This window comes from Drosophila subpulchrella, unplaced genomic scaffold (genome assembly GCF_014743375.2).
Source record: "Drosophila subpulchrella strain 33 F10 #4 breed RU33 unplaced genomic scaffold, RU_Dsub_v1.1 Primary Assembly Seq354, whole genome shotgun sequence".
NCBI lineage: Eukaryota > Metazoa > Arthropoda > Insecta > Diptera > Drosophilidae > Drosophila > Drosophila subpulchrella.
This window is the reverse complement of record NW_023665577.1, coordinates 4,804,635-4,822,374: the sequence shown is the minus strand read 5'-3', so window position 1 is coordinate 4,822,374 and position 17,740 is coordinate 4,804,635. Positions and strand designations below refer to the sequence as shown.

Sequence of the window (17,740 nt, the reverse complement as noted above, 5' to 3'; positions counted from 1 at the left end):
TGTTCTTGCAGTTATAATTTAGTTATAAGCAAGTTTATTGACCTTTTTTAACATAGCAATATATTTTTCATGAACTTAAATCCCTTATTATACATCTGGGTTCATTCAGGGTTTTAAAGTAATGAATATCAGGGAGCGGAATATTTTTTAAAGTTTAAAACCTATGAAGGCGTTTTGTCCGTTTTCCGATGTTTTCTTTACAGCTTTTGTTTGTTACAATCCCTATTCTGTTTATCACTTCAGTGCTATGTAGAGTAAAATGTGTATTGATGCACATATGTAAAAAAAATGTATTTTATTAAATTTAAATATTTGCAATTTCAGTACGAACATATTTAAATTGCAATCATAAAATATGAGCATACTTAAATTTAAATACGACCATATTTAAACTGCAATCTAATAAATACGAATATATTTAAATTGCACTTAAATATGTCACATATCTAAATTTCAGTAGAAATGTGAAACATATTTAATTAGCATTTCAAATATGAAACATATATGAATTGCATTGAAACGCATTTAAATTGCATATAAATATATATGACACATATTTAAATTGCCTTTTAATAATGAAACATATTTATATTGCATTTTAATAATGAAACATATTTAAATTGAATTTTAATAATGAAACATACATTAATTGCATTTTAATAATGAAACTTAATTAAATTGCATTTTAATAATGAAACCTATTTAAATAGCATTTTAATATTGAAACATATTTAAATTGCATTTTAATATTTATTTAAATTGCATTTTAATAATGAAACATATTTAAATTGCATTTTAATAATGAATCACAATTAAATTGCATTTTTATAATGAAACATATTTAAATTGCATTTTGGTAAGGAAACATATTGAAATTGCTTTTTAATAATGAAACATATTTTAATGGCATTTTAATAATGAAATATATTTAAATTGCATTTTAATAATGAAGCATGTCTAAATTGCATTTTAATAATGAAACATATTTAAATTGCATTTTAACAATGCAACATATTTAAATTGCATTTTAATAATGAAACATATTTTGAAGACATTGAACATCGACACTTACGGTTGCTTACGTTTACTTACGTTTGCTTACGTCAAGCACAAAAATACTGAAGATACTGAGCGCGAGTGAGGTTTCCATCGAGGTTTTTCCACCTCAACCATCCGGTCACTCTACTCCGCTCACTCGACAAATTCTCATCTCAACGCAACAATGGCGAATGTAATTGGAAAATATTGAACGCGAGTGCGAAGAACATGTGAAATTAGCATCGGCGCAGCTGCAACAGTGTTTACGGATTGAAAAGCAATTTTGAAGGGGCGATAATATGCCAGAAACAACAAACCAAAACTGACTGCAAGTGCAAACTGTAAACGGATCGGAAATCGCAGAAACTAGTGCCCTCTCTCTCTCGCTCTCTTTCTCAAATCCCCCCACCCCCCGACCGGCTGTAGAAGCGGAGTGTTTTGCAAAATGAGATTCTGCGTTGTGATTTCGTGTTGCGTGTTATTTCTGCTGGCCAGCGGGCCTATTGCATCAGCCCTTGCCAAGGCAAAGCAGGCCGACTCGGCAGAGGTCGTCAGCAGCGGCGAGGATGAGAAGACGGTGAGTTGGGGGGCGGATTTACGCGCCTCGATGACCCACTAAGGGTTAACATTGGGCCCCCCCAAATTAATATTTCATCAGCCGCCTGCGATAAGTTTGTCATAAGCTCACCCGGTTTCCCATCCACCCGCAGGACTGCACGGACCTGGCCCGCGACGAGGAGGCGCTGATGGTGTTCTCCACCTTGGGCGGCGGACTGACGGCCATCGATCCGGTGACCAGCGAAATACGCTGGACAATAGCAGATGGTAATTACGCGGGCACTCCGAAGTTTCCCCACTTTCACGGCATTACCCCCATTTTTCAGGCCCAAGTGTGGGATTTGAGACATATGATGGGTTATAAGGGTTCCCTCTTATCAGAACTAGGTATTTTTAGAATTTCAAAAAATGAAGGAAAAATGTAAGATTATTAATGACTGTTTTCCTCCCTTCTTCTGAAAACATGAAAGAATTTAAGGCAGAAAAGACGATATCCATTGGACAGTTTTTTAAAATGTTAAGGCTTTTAAAAACTTATATGAAACTGAAATATTTGTTTTAGAAGTTTTTCGGTGTTTCTGGGTGAAAATCCGTAAACAAGAATCCTGTGAATCACAAAATAAAAAAAAGTTGATTAGAGTTGAAAAATGTTATGGAAAAAAGGAGAATTTTGATACTTATAAACATAACTTTTTGACTTAAATTTAAGTGAATCACAAGCTCTAAGAATAGTTGACCATTAAGGTCTTTATAAAAAACCTATTTTGTTTACTCTTAGGCCTTTCTTACTGAGTATAAAGTTAGAATATTACTTTAAATCCCATTCAGAAACAAAATTAAATTTATTTTATTTGCATTCATAATTTTTATTGTTAAATTATATATATAGTCCAGAAGTTATTAAGGTTCCCGTGGTATTTGCATAGTTGCATAGTTAAGATCTACAGCTTCTTATCCTAGGTTTTCCATAGTATCTCCTTCCCCGCCTGGAAAATTACCACTTCCCCAGGCTGTTGCACTCTCCATTTAATGTGCGAAATGCGTTGCACAAACATGCGCTCGATGAGCTCATCGCGAGTTTCGTATCGCACGGAAGATGTAATACTCTAGGATAGGTCGTTCTCCCGCCATTCGGGCTCTATTATTTATTATTTTCACTCTCGCCGCCTTATGATTTGTATTGTATTGTGCCTGTGGCCTGATAAGACTCGCACGTATGTACATATATACGCAATCTCGACAAGCGTTCTCGGCACACAATTCCACCAATTAAGTTGCCAGCCAGTGCGCCATGTCACCAGTTGCTGTACGTCCATACCCTTCATGTTGTGGGTGGATGGGACTTTCAGCCACTTTCCTTTCGGTTCATTGAATATTCTTACGATTTATCAGCGTGACGTATTGATTTTCGATGGCTCAAGCGCGTTAATCTTTCAGTCATTTGGCTGTTTCGTACAAACCTCTAAGATTCGTACGGAATTGGTGAGGCTATATGAGTCATAATGGTAAGAAAACATATGTAGTTTGTAAACAAGGTGGACTTTTAATCCGATTAAATGGGTTGATGTGGTTTGCCTATAGATTAGTGCATTGGTGGGGAACTATAATGATTATACTCTTAATAACGTAATTTCCTAAGTGGGTTTTCAATTTTCAAACTGAAAAGAGGGTAGTCTCAATTCGATTTATCGAGTTCCATCGATCATTCTTTAATAACTTGGTCCCTGTTGACTTGGGCTCTTGCTATTAATAGCACCCTCGGGGTTCGTGATTGTATTTCCCACTTTAAAGCATTTACTTTTTGATAAGTAATGCCTAAAAAACTCTCTGTAATTACCCGAAACACAAAAATATTGGAGTTATGCCAAATAATTCCCTGGACAATACGCCCTCCATATGTTTGTTTAAATTTTTCTGAAATATAAACCCACGCCCCGGAAAGATTATTTTATGTGATAGCTGCAATACACATGTATGTTCATTCGTATTATTAGAAATTTCATGCTGACCGCTTGTCGTCTGACTTCGTGGAACTGCAAATGATTGAAAATTCAGCGAGACAAACATGTGGACAGCATCTGACCTGGGGCTTTCCACATAAAGCGCAGCATTTAAATGATATTTCTGTGAGTTATTCAACCAAATAATTTGTTTTTGATTCGCGGGAATTACCTATGTATGGCGTTTCGCCGGGTTTAGCACGCCAGATCTGTGTACCGATATGGCCTGCGTTCTATTACCTCATCACGAGTCGAAATCAGGTTTTGTCTACGTCTACCGCTAGACAATTAGAAAGCCTGTGCTAATGAAAGTGCCGCAGCGGGTTAAATGACCTGCCCCAGAAATTGTGGCAACACTCGATTAATGCCGGTACTCTATACTCAGCCATGTGTTTGGGGTTGAAACTAATTGCTGATAAGGATGGGCACTACAACAAATTGTTTGCTTTCATTACCATAAATTTGTTGACGATTTCGGTTTGGTAGTTATTATATTTTGTCTAAAATGTTTCGTAATTTGCATTTGGAAAAGAATTTAACGCTTTCTGCCCTAAGCGAACTGTTGGCGATAACAGAAATTGCCAACACGGCTGGCATAAACACTTTGGAAACGATCAGCTCTGACTTCACAGGGCTATTTCTTATTTACTCAACTGTTGTTTGGTTTAACTTCGCCTCTTGCGCCAAAACCCGCTTAATTTATTCGACAATTTTTTGTGGAAAATATCCATGTTCTTTAATGTGCAGCACAAATGTGTGCTCGGCTCTGAGAGAGGGGTTATTGTAGATTACACTTTCGTTCCCATATAATAAGTACAACGAGATAAGCCTTATCGAGAACAGGTTCTGGTTTTTATTTATTACAGTTAGTTTACCTTAGTTGCAGCGATATCAGGAAATTGAATGGGATGTATTTACTGTGCACACTTAAAATAATTTACTATAAAGGGGGTTCACCATAAAAAACCTGTTGAGTTTATAGATTGAAATGATAATATTTGCAAGAATGTTGTAAAAACTATATAAAATGTAAAATTTATTAAATTTGTTATATATTGTACAAAGAAAGAATCAAAAATTCATAAAGCGGAATTATCAGTTCTTGAATCAGGAATTATATAACTTATTTTTCTTGTCTGTGAAATATTTTTAACATTAATTAATACTCATATAGTACTGGGAAATAATCAACATAAAATTTTTATTACTTGTGAATCATAATACTTATTAAGAAGCAAATTTCTAGAATTGAAAGAAATAAAACATGGTAGGGAGCCGACTTAAAAATTTGCTTTTTTACCGGGAATATATAACTTACTTATTGTTGTAAACAAACATTTTAATGAATTCGACGCAGTTAGCGGACTTTACAATTAACAATTAAAACCGTAAATGGAATATATTAAAGTTAATGTTAACTTGTTGTACATGTAGGCGCATAAAAGTAATGAACTTGTTCTCAATGTTGCATCACATGATATGGTTGTTACTTAGAAGGTAATAATACAACCCAAAATTATTATTTAACTAATATAATATGTTATATATTATTTATTAAATTTGTAATGTTTTAAAGGCTTTTATTTATTTCAAATTATGAAAATGTTATTCATTGAGTTGTCACCTTCTGTTTCAGATCCTCCCATTGTAGCAGAACCCCAGGAGAATGTGCAGGTCCCACACTTTCTGCCCGATCCTCGAGATGGCAGCATTTACCAGCTGGGTCAGATGGGGAGCCTCAAAAAACTACCGTATACAATTCCCCAGCTGGTGGCCAATGCCCCCTGCCGCTCCTCCGATGGAATCCTTTACTCCGGTAAGAAGAGCGACACGTGGTATATGGTGGATCCCAAGACGGGTAGGAGGGAGAAAGTCATGGGATTCGGAGATGCCACCATGGATGGCAAAGAAGGGGAGCAAATTGGCTGGGCCACATCACGGGCCATATATCTCGGTCGGACTCAGTACACTGTTATGATGTACGACAGCCTGGCCAAGAACAAGAATGCCAAGCCCTGGAATATCACTTTCTACGACTACAATGCTGTGAGTGCTCCTCCAGAGTTGGCCAAGGAATATGGTGAGTGCTGATGTCCTATAAACATCGGTTATTATGTAGTAACTAATAATCTCATTCTTTCGCAGAATACATTCATCTGACCACTACCAGCAATGGCCAAATAGTGACCTTGGATCGCAAACATGGTAAATTTCTGTGGCAACGGGATTTGAGCAGTCCAGTGGTGGCCGCTTTCCTCTTGGGTCCAGATGGCCTACTCAGCGTGCCATTCACCACGGTTTCCGATGAGGCTTATCAGGCCATACTAGAGGAGTCAAAGACAGGGAATGTGAATACCGTGAAGCTATTGTAAGCGACATATTTGCTGCATTCCTTATTCCTTGCTGAAGTATTTCTTTATTTGCCAGCCAATCACTTTATGTGGGCGAGCACCAAAAGGGCTTGTACGCCCTGCCGTCGCTGGTGGACAAGAACACTCCTCGGATTTCCACATCACCACCCATAAAACTTCTCGACGGACCTACTGGAGAGCAGAACAGTAATCAGGATACCGATCCTCGTACTGTTTACATTAAAGATGTCCTGCAAGAGCATCCAGGCATCATGTTGGGCCACTACAATATGCCCAATGAGGGTAATGGCAACCTCCAGCTGTCACCAACGCCATCTGGCAGTAAGGGGGTCCACAGTTTGGCCACCATTCACAACTATAACGATGGCTACGGTCTACTGGCCAATAATGAAAAGAATGCCGCCGACATTGGCGTGCAAACGGATCCAGAGCTAGTCGAAATTGGCATTGATCAGCGTACAAATGGAAACACCATTAACCGGACAAAGACAATAATTCTGCAGAACAGCAATAAGGTGCAGGCATTTATCAACGAGTGGTTTATGGAGCATCCTAGCGGAAAGGTGCATCAAATATTGATAGTCATCGTTCTGGGCATGATTGCCCTGTTCTGGTATACCTGCAGCACCATGAGGGAGTTGCAAAAGCAGAGCGAGAATGGTTCCAAAACCTTTGCCATAGCACAGAATGGTTCCAATGGAAGCACCGGCAGCAATGGAAGCAATACGAGTGCCGAGGACCTAGTGGACTTGGGTAATGGTCAGGTGCGAGTGGGCAAAATCAGCTTCAGCACAAACGAGGTGCTGGGCAAGGGCTGCGAGGGTACTTTCGTCTTTAAGGGAACCTTCGAGGAGCGTTTCGTTGCCGTAAAACGACTACTGCCCGAGTGCTTCACCTTCGCTGACCGCGAAGTGGCTCTTTTACGGGAATCGGATGCTCACGAAAATGTAGTGCGGTACTTCTGTACCGAACAGGATCGCCAGTTCCGGTACATAGCCGTCGAACTATGCGCTGCCACTCTGCAGGATTACACCGAAGGAGATCGCTCGTTGGAATTGCAAAATCACATCGATGTTTGGCAAGTGTTGAGCCAAGCTTCAGCTGGATTGAGTCATCTGCACTCCCTCGACATTGTGCATCGCGACATTAAGCCACAGAATGTTCTGATTTCGCTACCAGATGCCAAGGGCAAAGTCCGTGTAATGATCTCCGATTTTGGACTTTGCAAGAAGCTGAATTTTGGCAAGACCAGTTTTTCTCGCCGATCGGGTGTGACTGGCACCGATGGATGGATAGCCCCGGAAATGATGCGATCCCAGCGAACGGTAATAAATATTAACTTAATACTCGAAATATTCAGAAATTAATACCCTTATTTTTTAAAGACAACTGCTGTGGATATCTTCTCACTAGGCTGTGTCTATTACTATGTGCTGAGTGGGGGTCACCACGCCTTTGGAGACAATCTGAAGCGCCAGGCTAATATACTCTCGCATGAGTACAATCTGGCTAAGCTGCGTACAGAAGACGACAGCGAAGTCAGCCGAATTGTAAGTAATTTAAAGAAAAGTTATGCTTCTGTCGTACTAATCATTCCGTCGTATTCTTTAGATACTTGCTGAACAACTAATATCAGACATGATACACAAGGATCCGCAATCACGTCCGCCTGCTCGCTGTATTGGCAACCATCCGCTGTTCTGGGATGAGCCCAAAATGCTATCGTTCCTGCAGGATGTCAGTGACCGCGTGGAAAAGTTGCAGCTCCATGCTGAGCCCCTCAAGTCGTTGGAGAAGAACGGAAAAATAGTCGTACTAGACGATTGGAATATGCATCTGGACCCCATGATTACAGATGATTTGAGGAAGTATCGCGGTTACATGGGCGCGAGTGTGAGAGACTTGCTTCGTGCTCTGCGCAACAAGAAGCATCACTATCACGAGCTGACACCGGCCGCCCAGGAGATGCTGGGCTGCATACCGCATGAGTTCACCAACTACTGGGTGGACCGTTTTCCGCAGCTCATATCACATGCCTATCACGCGTTCAGTATTTGCTCAAACGAGCCTATCTTCAAGCCGTACTACAGTGCTGGCTATCACTTCTCACGTCCGTGGTACTTCGACGCGGACGATGCTTTGTTCCCCATGCTGATGCGGGATCCTAAGCCGCTGCCAAAGATTGGTAGTCCGAAAAAGACGCCCCCGCCTGCCAGCAGCCAGGCTCAGCAGTTGAAGCAGAGGAAGGGGCTCTACAATTTCCGTAAGCCTAGCGATGAGCTGCCGATTGCCGGAGTCGGGCTGCAACGAAATATGGAGCTAGATGGCCAACCACTGGATTCGGACGGCAAACGTGATGTGTTTGCCAATTTCAAGTTTCGGCGCTACTCGAAGCCGGGAAACAATCGCAACTACAACGGTGGCCACAAGGACACACAGGAAAAGGAGAAGTACGTAAGCTGGACACTACCGCCTTCAACACAGGATTAGGGCATTGATCCCAATAGATCAGAATAGACAAGATTTAGTTTTAGTCATTTATTAATTTAATTATTAATATTTAATTGTGCAATTTGTGTATATGCAACTATTCCAAAACGATTCCCAATTCAGTTCTTAGCAAAAATATTCAACGATAATTAACAAAAATGAAACTATTTTGTATACCGAGTAAGAATAATGTAGTGTGTCGTCTGTCGAATGCACGCAATTTAACTGTGATAATTTTTGATTTTTGTTTAATGCCCAAGTGCAAATTGACCTAGACAAATAGTTCGAGTTTTATATATATAGTACTTAGACTTATTGTATATTTATGCATTAGTTAAGAGACCTATCCCAACACTCCTCCCACTCGGAGATCCTCGACAAGCAGAAAGTTTTTAGTTTTATACCTATTATAAAAGCACTTAGTTGTAAAGTTGAAGAATGAAATGTTTCAGTTGATGGACAACTTAATGCTTATTAACGAGCTGCATTTTCTAAGAATTCTTAAGCCTAATCAAAATGAAAACTAAATAAAAATGTAATACGAATTTTACAAAACAATTTTATTTTCGCTATACATGTATAACAAGATGGTTAATTGACTTAACTGCCAATTGTAAACAATTTCTCATAATTTTGGCTATAGGAGATGGGAGCTTAGTTCAATAACAAATTCATAAATAGTTCAAGGGTTCAACAAATATGAAAACTATTACTATACACGAGATTTTGGTTCTTTAGAAGAAAAATTTTTTAACTAGCATTTGTTTCACTTTGGCGTTGTTTTCTCGTTGTTTGTGCGATGCTGCTATGGTGCCCGATTTAATTGGCCGACTTCATCATGGTTTTCATCTCGTTGCGTACACAGTACTTGAAGGCATCCCAGCCCTCCGATTTGGCCACGGACTGTAAGGCAATGTGTATAGGATTAGTTTTAAGCGACGAGGTGGTGAAAAACATTTTGAAAATGAAGTGGGAGACACTAAAGTGATCGATAAGCAGCAAGAGAGAGAAAAACAGTTTGTGGGTTCCGCTGCCCACTAACCTCTTCACCTTTTGGCGAGACTGCCTCAATGGTGACCTTTAGACGCTCGTCGGGGTCTACAACATCTTGCTAGGGAAAGAAAATACAACTCATTGCTAATCAGCTGGCGCTTGGACTTTTAACCTGGACAATATAATCGCAGTTCATTGTTAGACGAGTAGTGAGTCACAAATGACAGACCTTCGACAAGCGATTCGATGATATGGAAATGATAATGAGCAGTTTTTAAAATAAACAATAATTTGTAGGTACGAAAGAAAATTTAAAACAGTTTAAAGGTTTGTCCTCTGCATTTCAAAAATGTTTTTCAAGGACAAATGTGCAACAAATAAAAAACCAATTCTGTGTCAATATCAGTGTTTAATGGTTATATGGCCAATTCAACATAAAACTAAAATTAATAATATGTAAAATAAATGTCATTGAGCTGGGTTAATATCTAAAATAATAAACTAAAATTAAGAAAATTAAATCATTAGGCTTAAAGCATAAAACGCTTACAGGCGAGACAATAACTAGACAAACACACACATTCAATGCTGGTCAGCGAGATTAGGACAAAAGCGGCAAACGAAACGAGGTAAGTCGCTAATTAAATTAAATTAAACTAAAAAATCAGTGCCAAAGTGCATCGCTGTCGATGAAGTAGTCCAGGTGCCGGCACACCCGATGTCGCCAGGCCACAAACAGGGGATAATCGGGTTCATCGTAGGCGTCCAGAGCTTCGTTGTAATCAAAGAAACGACCACTTACTTTAAAGCCGCGATGCAGGCGATCCTTCATGATGGCTATGAACTCCTTGTAGGACAACAGGCCATCGCCATCCGCATCGAAGATGGCAAACACGGTGTCGATCAAGTGGGGACTGAGACTATAGCCGGTGCAGATCTTCACAGCGCGCGAGAATTCATCTAAGAAAGATACAAAGATACTTATAATCTATATTTTTTTAAATCCAAAAAAAAGTTACCTTTTGAAATGGCCCGATCGGCTAGGGTATACATCCTCATGGCGATCGTAAAATCATCTAAATTGTTTAGGAAATGGCAAAAGTCCCGGAAGTCATGGAAGGATATGCCCTTCTCATCCTTGACCCGCTCGAGCAGGCGCTCCAGGAAGACATCATACTCATCCGTGGCCAGGTATGTGTACCGCAGCAGGATTTTAGCAAAGTCCAGTTCGCTTATGACACTGTTGCCCTTGGAGAACTCGTGGAACTCCAGTTCGAGCACCTCCGTCTGCAGGTTGTCCATGAAGCGGTAGAAGTTGTCATAGTTGATCACCCCAGTGCCCCGTTTCCCAAAGAAGTGCAGCTGCAGGGTGGTGGCCACCATATGACGTCGCTGCAGTCCCTCGCCATCGTTTACATAGCCCTGCTGGAAAAGATTGATGGGATGGAGGATTAGCAATAGTCTGGAGAGGATTACCCATTAGTTAGTCACACCAGGCTCATGCTTGGGACTCGGGAAGACCTTACCTCCAGGGGAGTGGGCGTGGAGGACTCGAGCTCCTCCTCCGACTCTTGTCCGCCGTGCTTCTCCTTCCAAGCACCGCTGAAAATGCGCTCCATCTGGGATTTTATGTACATGCCGGATTTGAGGGATATATTTTGGTTTTTTGTGCAGGATTTAAGGTTAGGTTGGAGAGAAGAGAAGTTAGGTGGTTTAGTAAGGGTCTAACAAGTGGTGGAGCGTTTCTAGGGTGTAGGCCTGTTTTTGGAATACAAAACAAAAAGCGCAAGAAACAAAACTCAACAAAACAAAAAGCTTATAACGTAATAAAAAGTCAAAATTGAAAATTCTTAATCAAAACCTCTATGAAAACATAAAGATAACTCGATGCAAAGCAAGTACAAAAACTTATCTATAACAAAATAGAACAAAACACAACGTAACTAAGCTTAGCTTCTACATATGCTCCAAGCATATATCGAGTTCTTTACAATTTTAGCGGAGTTTTCGCGAAGCAAAGCCAATACTTTTTGGGAACTCTATTGGCTAACACTTACTAGACCCCTCTTCGCTTGAGGCACTGCCATGGGTTTCATCATTTGACTTTGCTCATCGTAGGAAACTAAACGCGATAGCTGCCATCGAAATCGTTTTCAAAGGGGGTATCAATTAAAATAAAATATACAAAAATCAGGAGTATAAAATAAACTTAAACTTAAGTGTAAGTGATGTGCAGCTTACTTCAGAGCCCTAGGGCCAGCTATTTCAAATGAGTTTTCATTATTCATAAATTATACCATTAAATTATAGCTTAACTTAATAAATGAAATGCTTACAATTTGCTTGGTTTGTGGATCGACATTTTGAGTGTCTTTCAAAGCGCCGGCCAAAATGGAAATTATCTAATGATAAACATTTTGTAAAATGATATTAAATAATAAGTAAATAAAATCAATTCGAGGAACCCATATGAATTATGAGTATACGATGGGGAAGACGAATCCCTATTTACCACTAGAAACTCGTCCTTGTCCACCCGCTGATTTCCATCGGTGTCGAACATGTTAAAGGCAATGCGGAAGCCAGATTTGGGCTCTATAAGGATTGTACTCCAGATAAGTACCTTACTTAGTGAATTTAAAGCGCACTTACTTGTTAGAATAGAGAGCAAAAATAAATATTCCGTGTAGGAGATAATGCCTGAAAGGAAAATGTATAGAGTTAATTAAAATATCTTAGTGACTTACTTAACAAAATGGGAATCTGTGGATCAGATTCTAATCAATTGAAATTCTGTCTTGCAATGTACAAAACAGTACTTAAGCATTTGTAATAGTACACCAATCCATAAATTATCCTAATGTGCTGTTTTTATCAGATCTTGTCTGCTAATTGAATTTATTGAAATGGCCAGTTTAACAAACGAACCTGCTTGGCAATTCTAATTTATTCGAAGTTGTAGATAAGTGACCAGATTCCATATGAAAAACAAGTATTTTTACTGCAGCTGTAGTGATATCTATTTATTACAAAGCTTGCAAGCCTTTTTTAAGCAATTTTAAAGATTCTAACTTCTTCAAAGAAAAACCAAATTTTAATCTTTAAAAAAATATACTTTAAGATCTTCTAAAAGATAAAATACCAGTAATTTACTTAGAATATTAAATAGATTACCTTTGTCTCTTAGATTGCGAAATAGACGTGTTGAACCCTTCTTCAAAGCAGGTGTGTTTTCCTTGTATTTGTCCACCTCATCGCTGGAGAGCTGGCGACGTTTAAGACGAGCTTTAAGATAAATTAAATATTATAAAATGTTAAATAAATTCCGTACTGGACTTACGTCTGGGTTCCTGCTCCACCACAGAGTCCAGAAAGTCCTGCGGGGTCATGTAGAGCTGATCGTCGAACTCCACGGAGGCAAACTTAATGAACCGGCGTTCCCGGGCCGTGAGCTTCACATTCTCCAGCTCGCTATCGTCGCGCTGCGGGATTTCAGATTTCAGATTGGTAGAGATTAATCAGGCCATCGATGGATGGTAACTTAATATGCCGTTGTGCGTATTTGGTGGGGAATATAATTGAAATAAATCAGCGAACGATTGGATCGCGGCGAGCCGAATTTCCGCCGGTTGGTCACAAAGGCGGACCGACGTGGACAAAAGCTGGGACTGCAATCTGGACGGGTCTGATCTGGTGATGTTTTGATTAATGCCCAGCCGTGGCACCTTAATCGCGCTCAGAAATATTAATTTGATCCGGTTTGCCGTACTCCCCTTGCATCGGGAATTACAAGTACGATCTGCATTTAAGTCGATTCCAGATTGGGGATTTTGACGAGCCGCCGGACAGGATTCCCACGTTGGCCGTTTGGCAAATAAAGTGTCAAATTGATTTGAGAACATGTTGCCAGCGGCGATCCTCCATAAATCTGACATTTAATGCCACCCACAACAAGTAATCATTTTTCCCCGCATACTCGTAGACAGGGCGAATGACTCAATTGTATTTTATTTGTGGTGCAAAGACAACTCCCAGGCCATAACTCTCGCTCTGGGGACACCAGAAAACCCTGTCTGCCGCCTGTCCCCAAAAAACAGATCCGAACAAAGGCCACTTTGAATGTTAGACATGTGCAGCAAACACTTCGCGGCCACGCCCACGCCCCCAAGAAACCACAAGGGGCCAGGGACAATTCCTCATAAAACCGAAGCTGACATCATTCGGACTGCAGCAGAGGCAACAGTAGTTCGGTTTTAAGAAGTTCAAAAATTTGAATATTTAAGTATCCCCGAAAATGATTACTAAAAAAGGTGGCTTAAAAGTTTGTACCATCCTCAACTATTTTTTGAAACCCAGTTATTATTTTATATGTTTCTATGTTATTATATTATATTATGCTACCATCCTGGCCCAGTAGGCTTTAAACAAATTAATACATTTAAATTATGATCCATTGATTTAAGCGATAACAATTTAGAAATCAAAGTATTTATTGGACATATTTATGGTAATCAATTTGTGATTATAATTATGTGATCCAACTCCCAATTTCATTTAAACATTCCATATTCAAGATATGTTGGGTCTTGATACGGGGAAAAAATCAATTATATTAAAAGGGAATTTTAGAACATAGGAGAAATAGGTGAAATTGTATGGGTAGTACTTTTTTAAAGTCAGAACTATGCATTTTTATGTTTATAAATACATAATAATAATCAAGAGCTTTTAGATGCATAGTTATGAAAATGTAATAATATTTAACCACTGTTCCGGAACCCTGCGCCAAGAACAAGGAGCTCCGAAATGGCTGCAGGCGCTGGATTTGTAGGCAACAATTAAAACTCATTCATCATCATCAGGCGCAGTTGTCATAACACATGTCAGGGCCAGGCCAAAACCAAAACCAGAGCCAAATCCAAAGCCAAAACTGAAGTCCCAAACTCCGGCTCATAATGCAAGTGAGACCGAAGCCACGCCTGCGTCTGGCATTGGGCATTATTGTTGATGTGGATATTGGTGGGTGTATCAAATCGGCAACCAGATCGATTGATAGATAAATTTTCAGTAACTGGCACTCTGTCAGCATTCGGGGGAGTTGCAGCTCCACTTCGTACTATGTGTTTGCCGCCTGCAGGTGCGTGGGCGTATCGGACTAACTACTTTGCCACTTCATCATGCATTTTTCAAGGTGTGTGGCATAGTGCTGGAAATAACTCCAAAAGGTTGCAGCCTTGGGAAATTTAAATACAATGTTCGCTGGGGAGATATGCTAATCTTAAAGGAAGATTTGAGATCTAGAAAAGGAATCCTGAAGATAATATGGGGACTTTCTTAGATATGATTTTTAAACTCTCCTAAAAGTGTAAGTATAAATTCCTTGAGCCGTTAAAAAATAACATTTTGCACTGCATAGATGTAAGAACCAAAATTGAAGTATAAAATTTCTTAAACCATTTAAAAATACAATTTAGTATTATTGCAAATAACGCCACAATTACCTGTTTATATTTTAGGTTGCCATAAAAAACAAATACCATCTTTTTGCTTTGTGCAATATAAATTACAATACAATTTTTTTAAAATTATTTATCTTGTCTAGTTCTTTAAATAATTTTAAATGGTTACAGTTAGATTTAAATAATTTTTCCAACTAAACGTTTTTTATATTTCATATTCGTTTATCGTAGAACATTTTAAATGGTCGAGATGGTAAGGAACCTCTTTTTATAAATTCCCCGGCTAGCAAACTAATCTCTGATGAGCAATCGCCGAAAAGCTTGTGGTAAATATTTAGACTTCACACCCTGAATCACACGCAACAAAAAACCTTATTAAACTGGCACTCACATCAACAAGTTTTTCATTTTTTTAGGTCTACCCCAGAGACAATGTCAACAGGTTGACAAATAGTCGTTGTAGCCGTTGCTATTTCATTGAACTTGGACACGCACAACAACGACAACAACAACAATCAATTTACATCATTGATAACGACCCTGAGCTGAATTTTAGTAAGCTTTTGTTTTTGTTGTCTTTTAATCGAACAAAGTGTATACACACAAAATAATCAAAGTATTTAATCAATTTTATAGACTAATTAAACGGCAATTGGGTAGTAAAAACAAACTTAGTGCAGCGAATGAGCGGAGCACAACAAAACGACCGAGAACAGCTGATAAGAAAACACTCCCGTTGCGTTACGTCGAACGATACGTATGATAACGTAAGGTACTGGACATGCCCCAAGCTAAAAATAGCTGCGCAGGTCTTTTTCATCCAATTATTGACTTTTCCACACCAAACACTCGGCACACTTGTTAGCGCTTCTCACGATTTCCATGCTTTTCCTTTACCATGCGTCTTTTAAGGCTAACTGCATTCACTGGGTTTTCCGCGGATCGCAACTTAATGAAAGCCGCCAAGGCGGCCAAAGAAACGGCACTGCCGCCCACAAAAGTTAGCAGACGTCGCGATTTGTGGCCCCGAATTCCGCTGGATTGCGACGAACTGCTGGCAAATCTGACCGATCGGCCAACTGCCACGCCCACACAGGATCGCTGGGCGATTATAGCGCCACTTTTAACCGTTAATCTAGCCACAGCACTCGCCATCGCGATCGAATTTTAACGAGGAAGAAAAACTAAGCTAGTGACAAATAGCAAGACGTAAAGTGCGTAACGTAAGTGGGGAGATGCGTAGCGTAACTAGGGTTGCCATGTACATTCACAGATAATAGATATCGTTGTGATTCATTCAATAGTTATTGTGGATGCAATAAAAACAATTAATTTATCTCACTTTTAAAGGATAAACACTTGGTTTGTTCTTCCTTATAAATTCTCAAAAACTCTAAAAAAAAACTACTAAAAAATATACAACTAATCGTAAGTTGTCCAAACTAGTCACGTAGTAATAGAGCGTTGCCAGATCAACACACTTTGCCTGCGGGCAAGTTGGCGGGCATTTGAAAGAGGGAAATTTTTGTTTGATTTGAATGCAAATTAAATATTAATATTTAAAATAAAAAAACAAATAAATGTAATTATTAAAAACACTGTGCCTTTGATTTTATATATGTATATAAACGTTCAGCGAGTTTGCTTTATAACAATACCTTACAGAAAAAGTAACAATGTGAAGATTCAATCATATACCACATTAGCATTCTAATTTCAAAATTGAAATATGAATCAGATATTGACGCACCTGAGCTGGTTTTCCCAAAATATTTCCGCATAAGTGACAATATGATTAAAATTATTGACTTTTGCCAATTTTGAGTCACTTGAAAAGGGGACTACGTGTGAGCTTAGGCACGTAGTCCCCACAGATCCGTGGCAAATATTTCCAGAAAGTATTATAAAATCCTGCCGTCGTGAATTTTTGCGGTTCGCTCTTGACGCAAAAGTACATATTCGGTCTCTAACTATTGGGAATTTTTATTGGGCATGCCCAAATTCCGCTTGTGACGCGACTCGGTCTACGCAAAAATCGAAAACAAATAATCTTATTGTGAGTGACTCATTCGGCTGCAACGGCGCACAGGAATGAAATATGACAAAAATGCAACTAGAAATCAATAAAAATGTCGAAATATTTTATGGGAAAACAAATGTCCCATTGATAGACGATAAAATGATCTAAAGAAACCTGTTGCACTCCCCCTACCAAGGAAAATTCAATAGAAATGTTCTCTGTTCTAGGCAGTTCCATTTGTTTTTGAAACGGAAAATATCAATTTCACTAGATTTTCCGCTGTCGCGCGAAACCCAAGACGCAGTCTATCCTTTTTCCATTTCCTCAGCCCGATTCAGGTGAAGTTCATAACCCAGGATAGTTGACACTTTGGGGTTTTGCTCCACTAATTCGATCTTGGGCCGCCAAGAGTCGCCCTTTCCAGCATCGTCGGGTTTCGTTTACTCGCCAGTTATGAGCTCGTAAATTATTAGTTTTAATTTTAAGCCAGGCATTGTGTTTCCCTTTTCCAATCCATTTCCTGCGAAAGTTGTAAAAGAAGTGACCGTCGTCCACCAGGGCGCCAAGCGATCCGAAAGAGGATCCGATGGTCCAAAAGATCCGTTGGCACATAAAAATGTGTGTGTTGACGCCTTCTTGCCTTGTAAAATTCCCCAAGGGCAAGCCAGAAAACCCACAAAACGATCGATATAAAATACACAATATTTTGTTCCTCTTTTTGGTAGTAATAAAGTCGTTTAAATCGCAATGCGTATTTGGTTTTATTCCCTGCTCCACCTTTCTTCTGGTAGTAATAAAGTCGTTTCAATT

The 17,740-nt window shown here is 39.3% G+C and overlaps 2 protein-coding genes across 16 annotated transcripts; one reads left to right on the top strand and one right to left on the bottom strand.

Annotated features, from left to right (window-relative positions):
• Positions 1-1,483: 1,483 nt before the first annotated feature.
• LOC119559746 (serine/threonine-protein kinase/endoribonuclease IRE1) lies at positions 1,484-9,016 on the top strand. The gene is made up of 7 exons (XM_037872805.1): positions 1,484-1,615; positions 1,749-1,863; positions 5,233-5,676; positions 5,742-5,964; positions 6,024-7,293; positions 7,354-7,518; positions 7,580-9,016. Exons 1-7 carry the CDS (start codon positions 1,484-1,486, stop codon positions 8,456-8,458), a joined length of 3,228 nt encoding a protein of 1,075 aa, XP_037728733.1. The 3' UTR covers positions 8,459-9,016.
• LOC119559747 (calcium uptake protein 3, mitochondrial) lies at positions 8,998-16,124 on the bottom strand. Of its 15 annotated transcripts, none has more exons than XR_005220950.1 (11): positions 15,808-16,124; positions 12,792-12,933; positions 12,626-12,736; positions 12,104-12,151; positions 11,964-12,046; positions 11,788-11,853; positions 11,509-11,586; positions 10,978-11,070; positions 10,471-10,873; positions 9,501-10,411; positions 8,998-9,361 (listed from the first exon to the last, which is right to left on the bottom strand). XR_005220950.1 is itself a non-coding variant. In XM_037872807.1 (11 exons), exons 1-11 carry the CDS (start codon positions 16,063-16,065, stop codon positions 9,278-9,280), a joined length of 1,527 nt encoding a protein of 508 aa, XP_037728735.1. In that variant the 5' UTR covers positions 16,066-16,124; the 3' UTR covers positions 8,998-9,277. The 15 variants fall into 15 exon arrangements, 4 of the variants coding, with proteins under 4 accessions (XP_037728735.1, XP_037728736.1, XP_037728738.1 ...); XR_005220949.1 differs by having other exon boundaries at positions 10,471-10,876; positions 15,808-16,065; XM_037872807.1 differs by having other exon boundaries at positions 10,254-10,411; positions 10,471-10,876.
• Between the last annotated feature and the right edge of the window lie 1,616 nt (positions 16,125-17,740).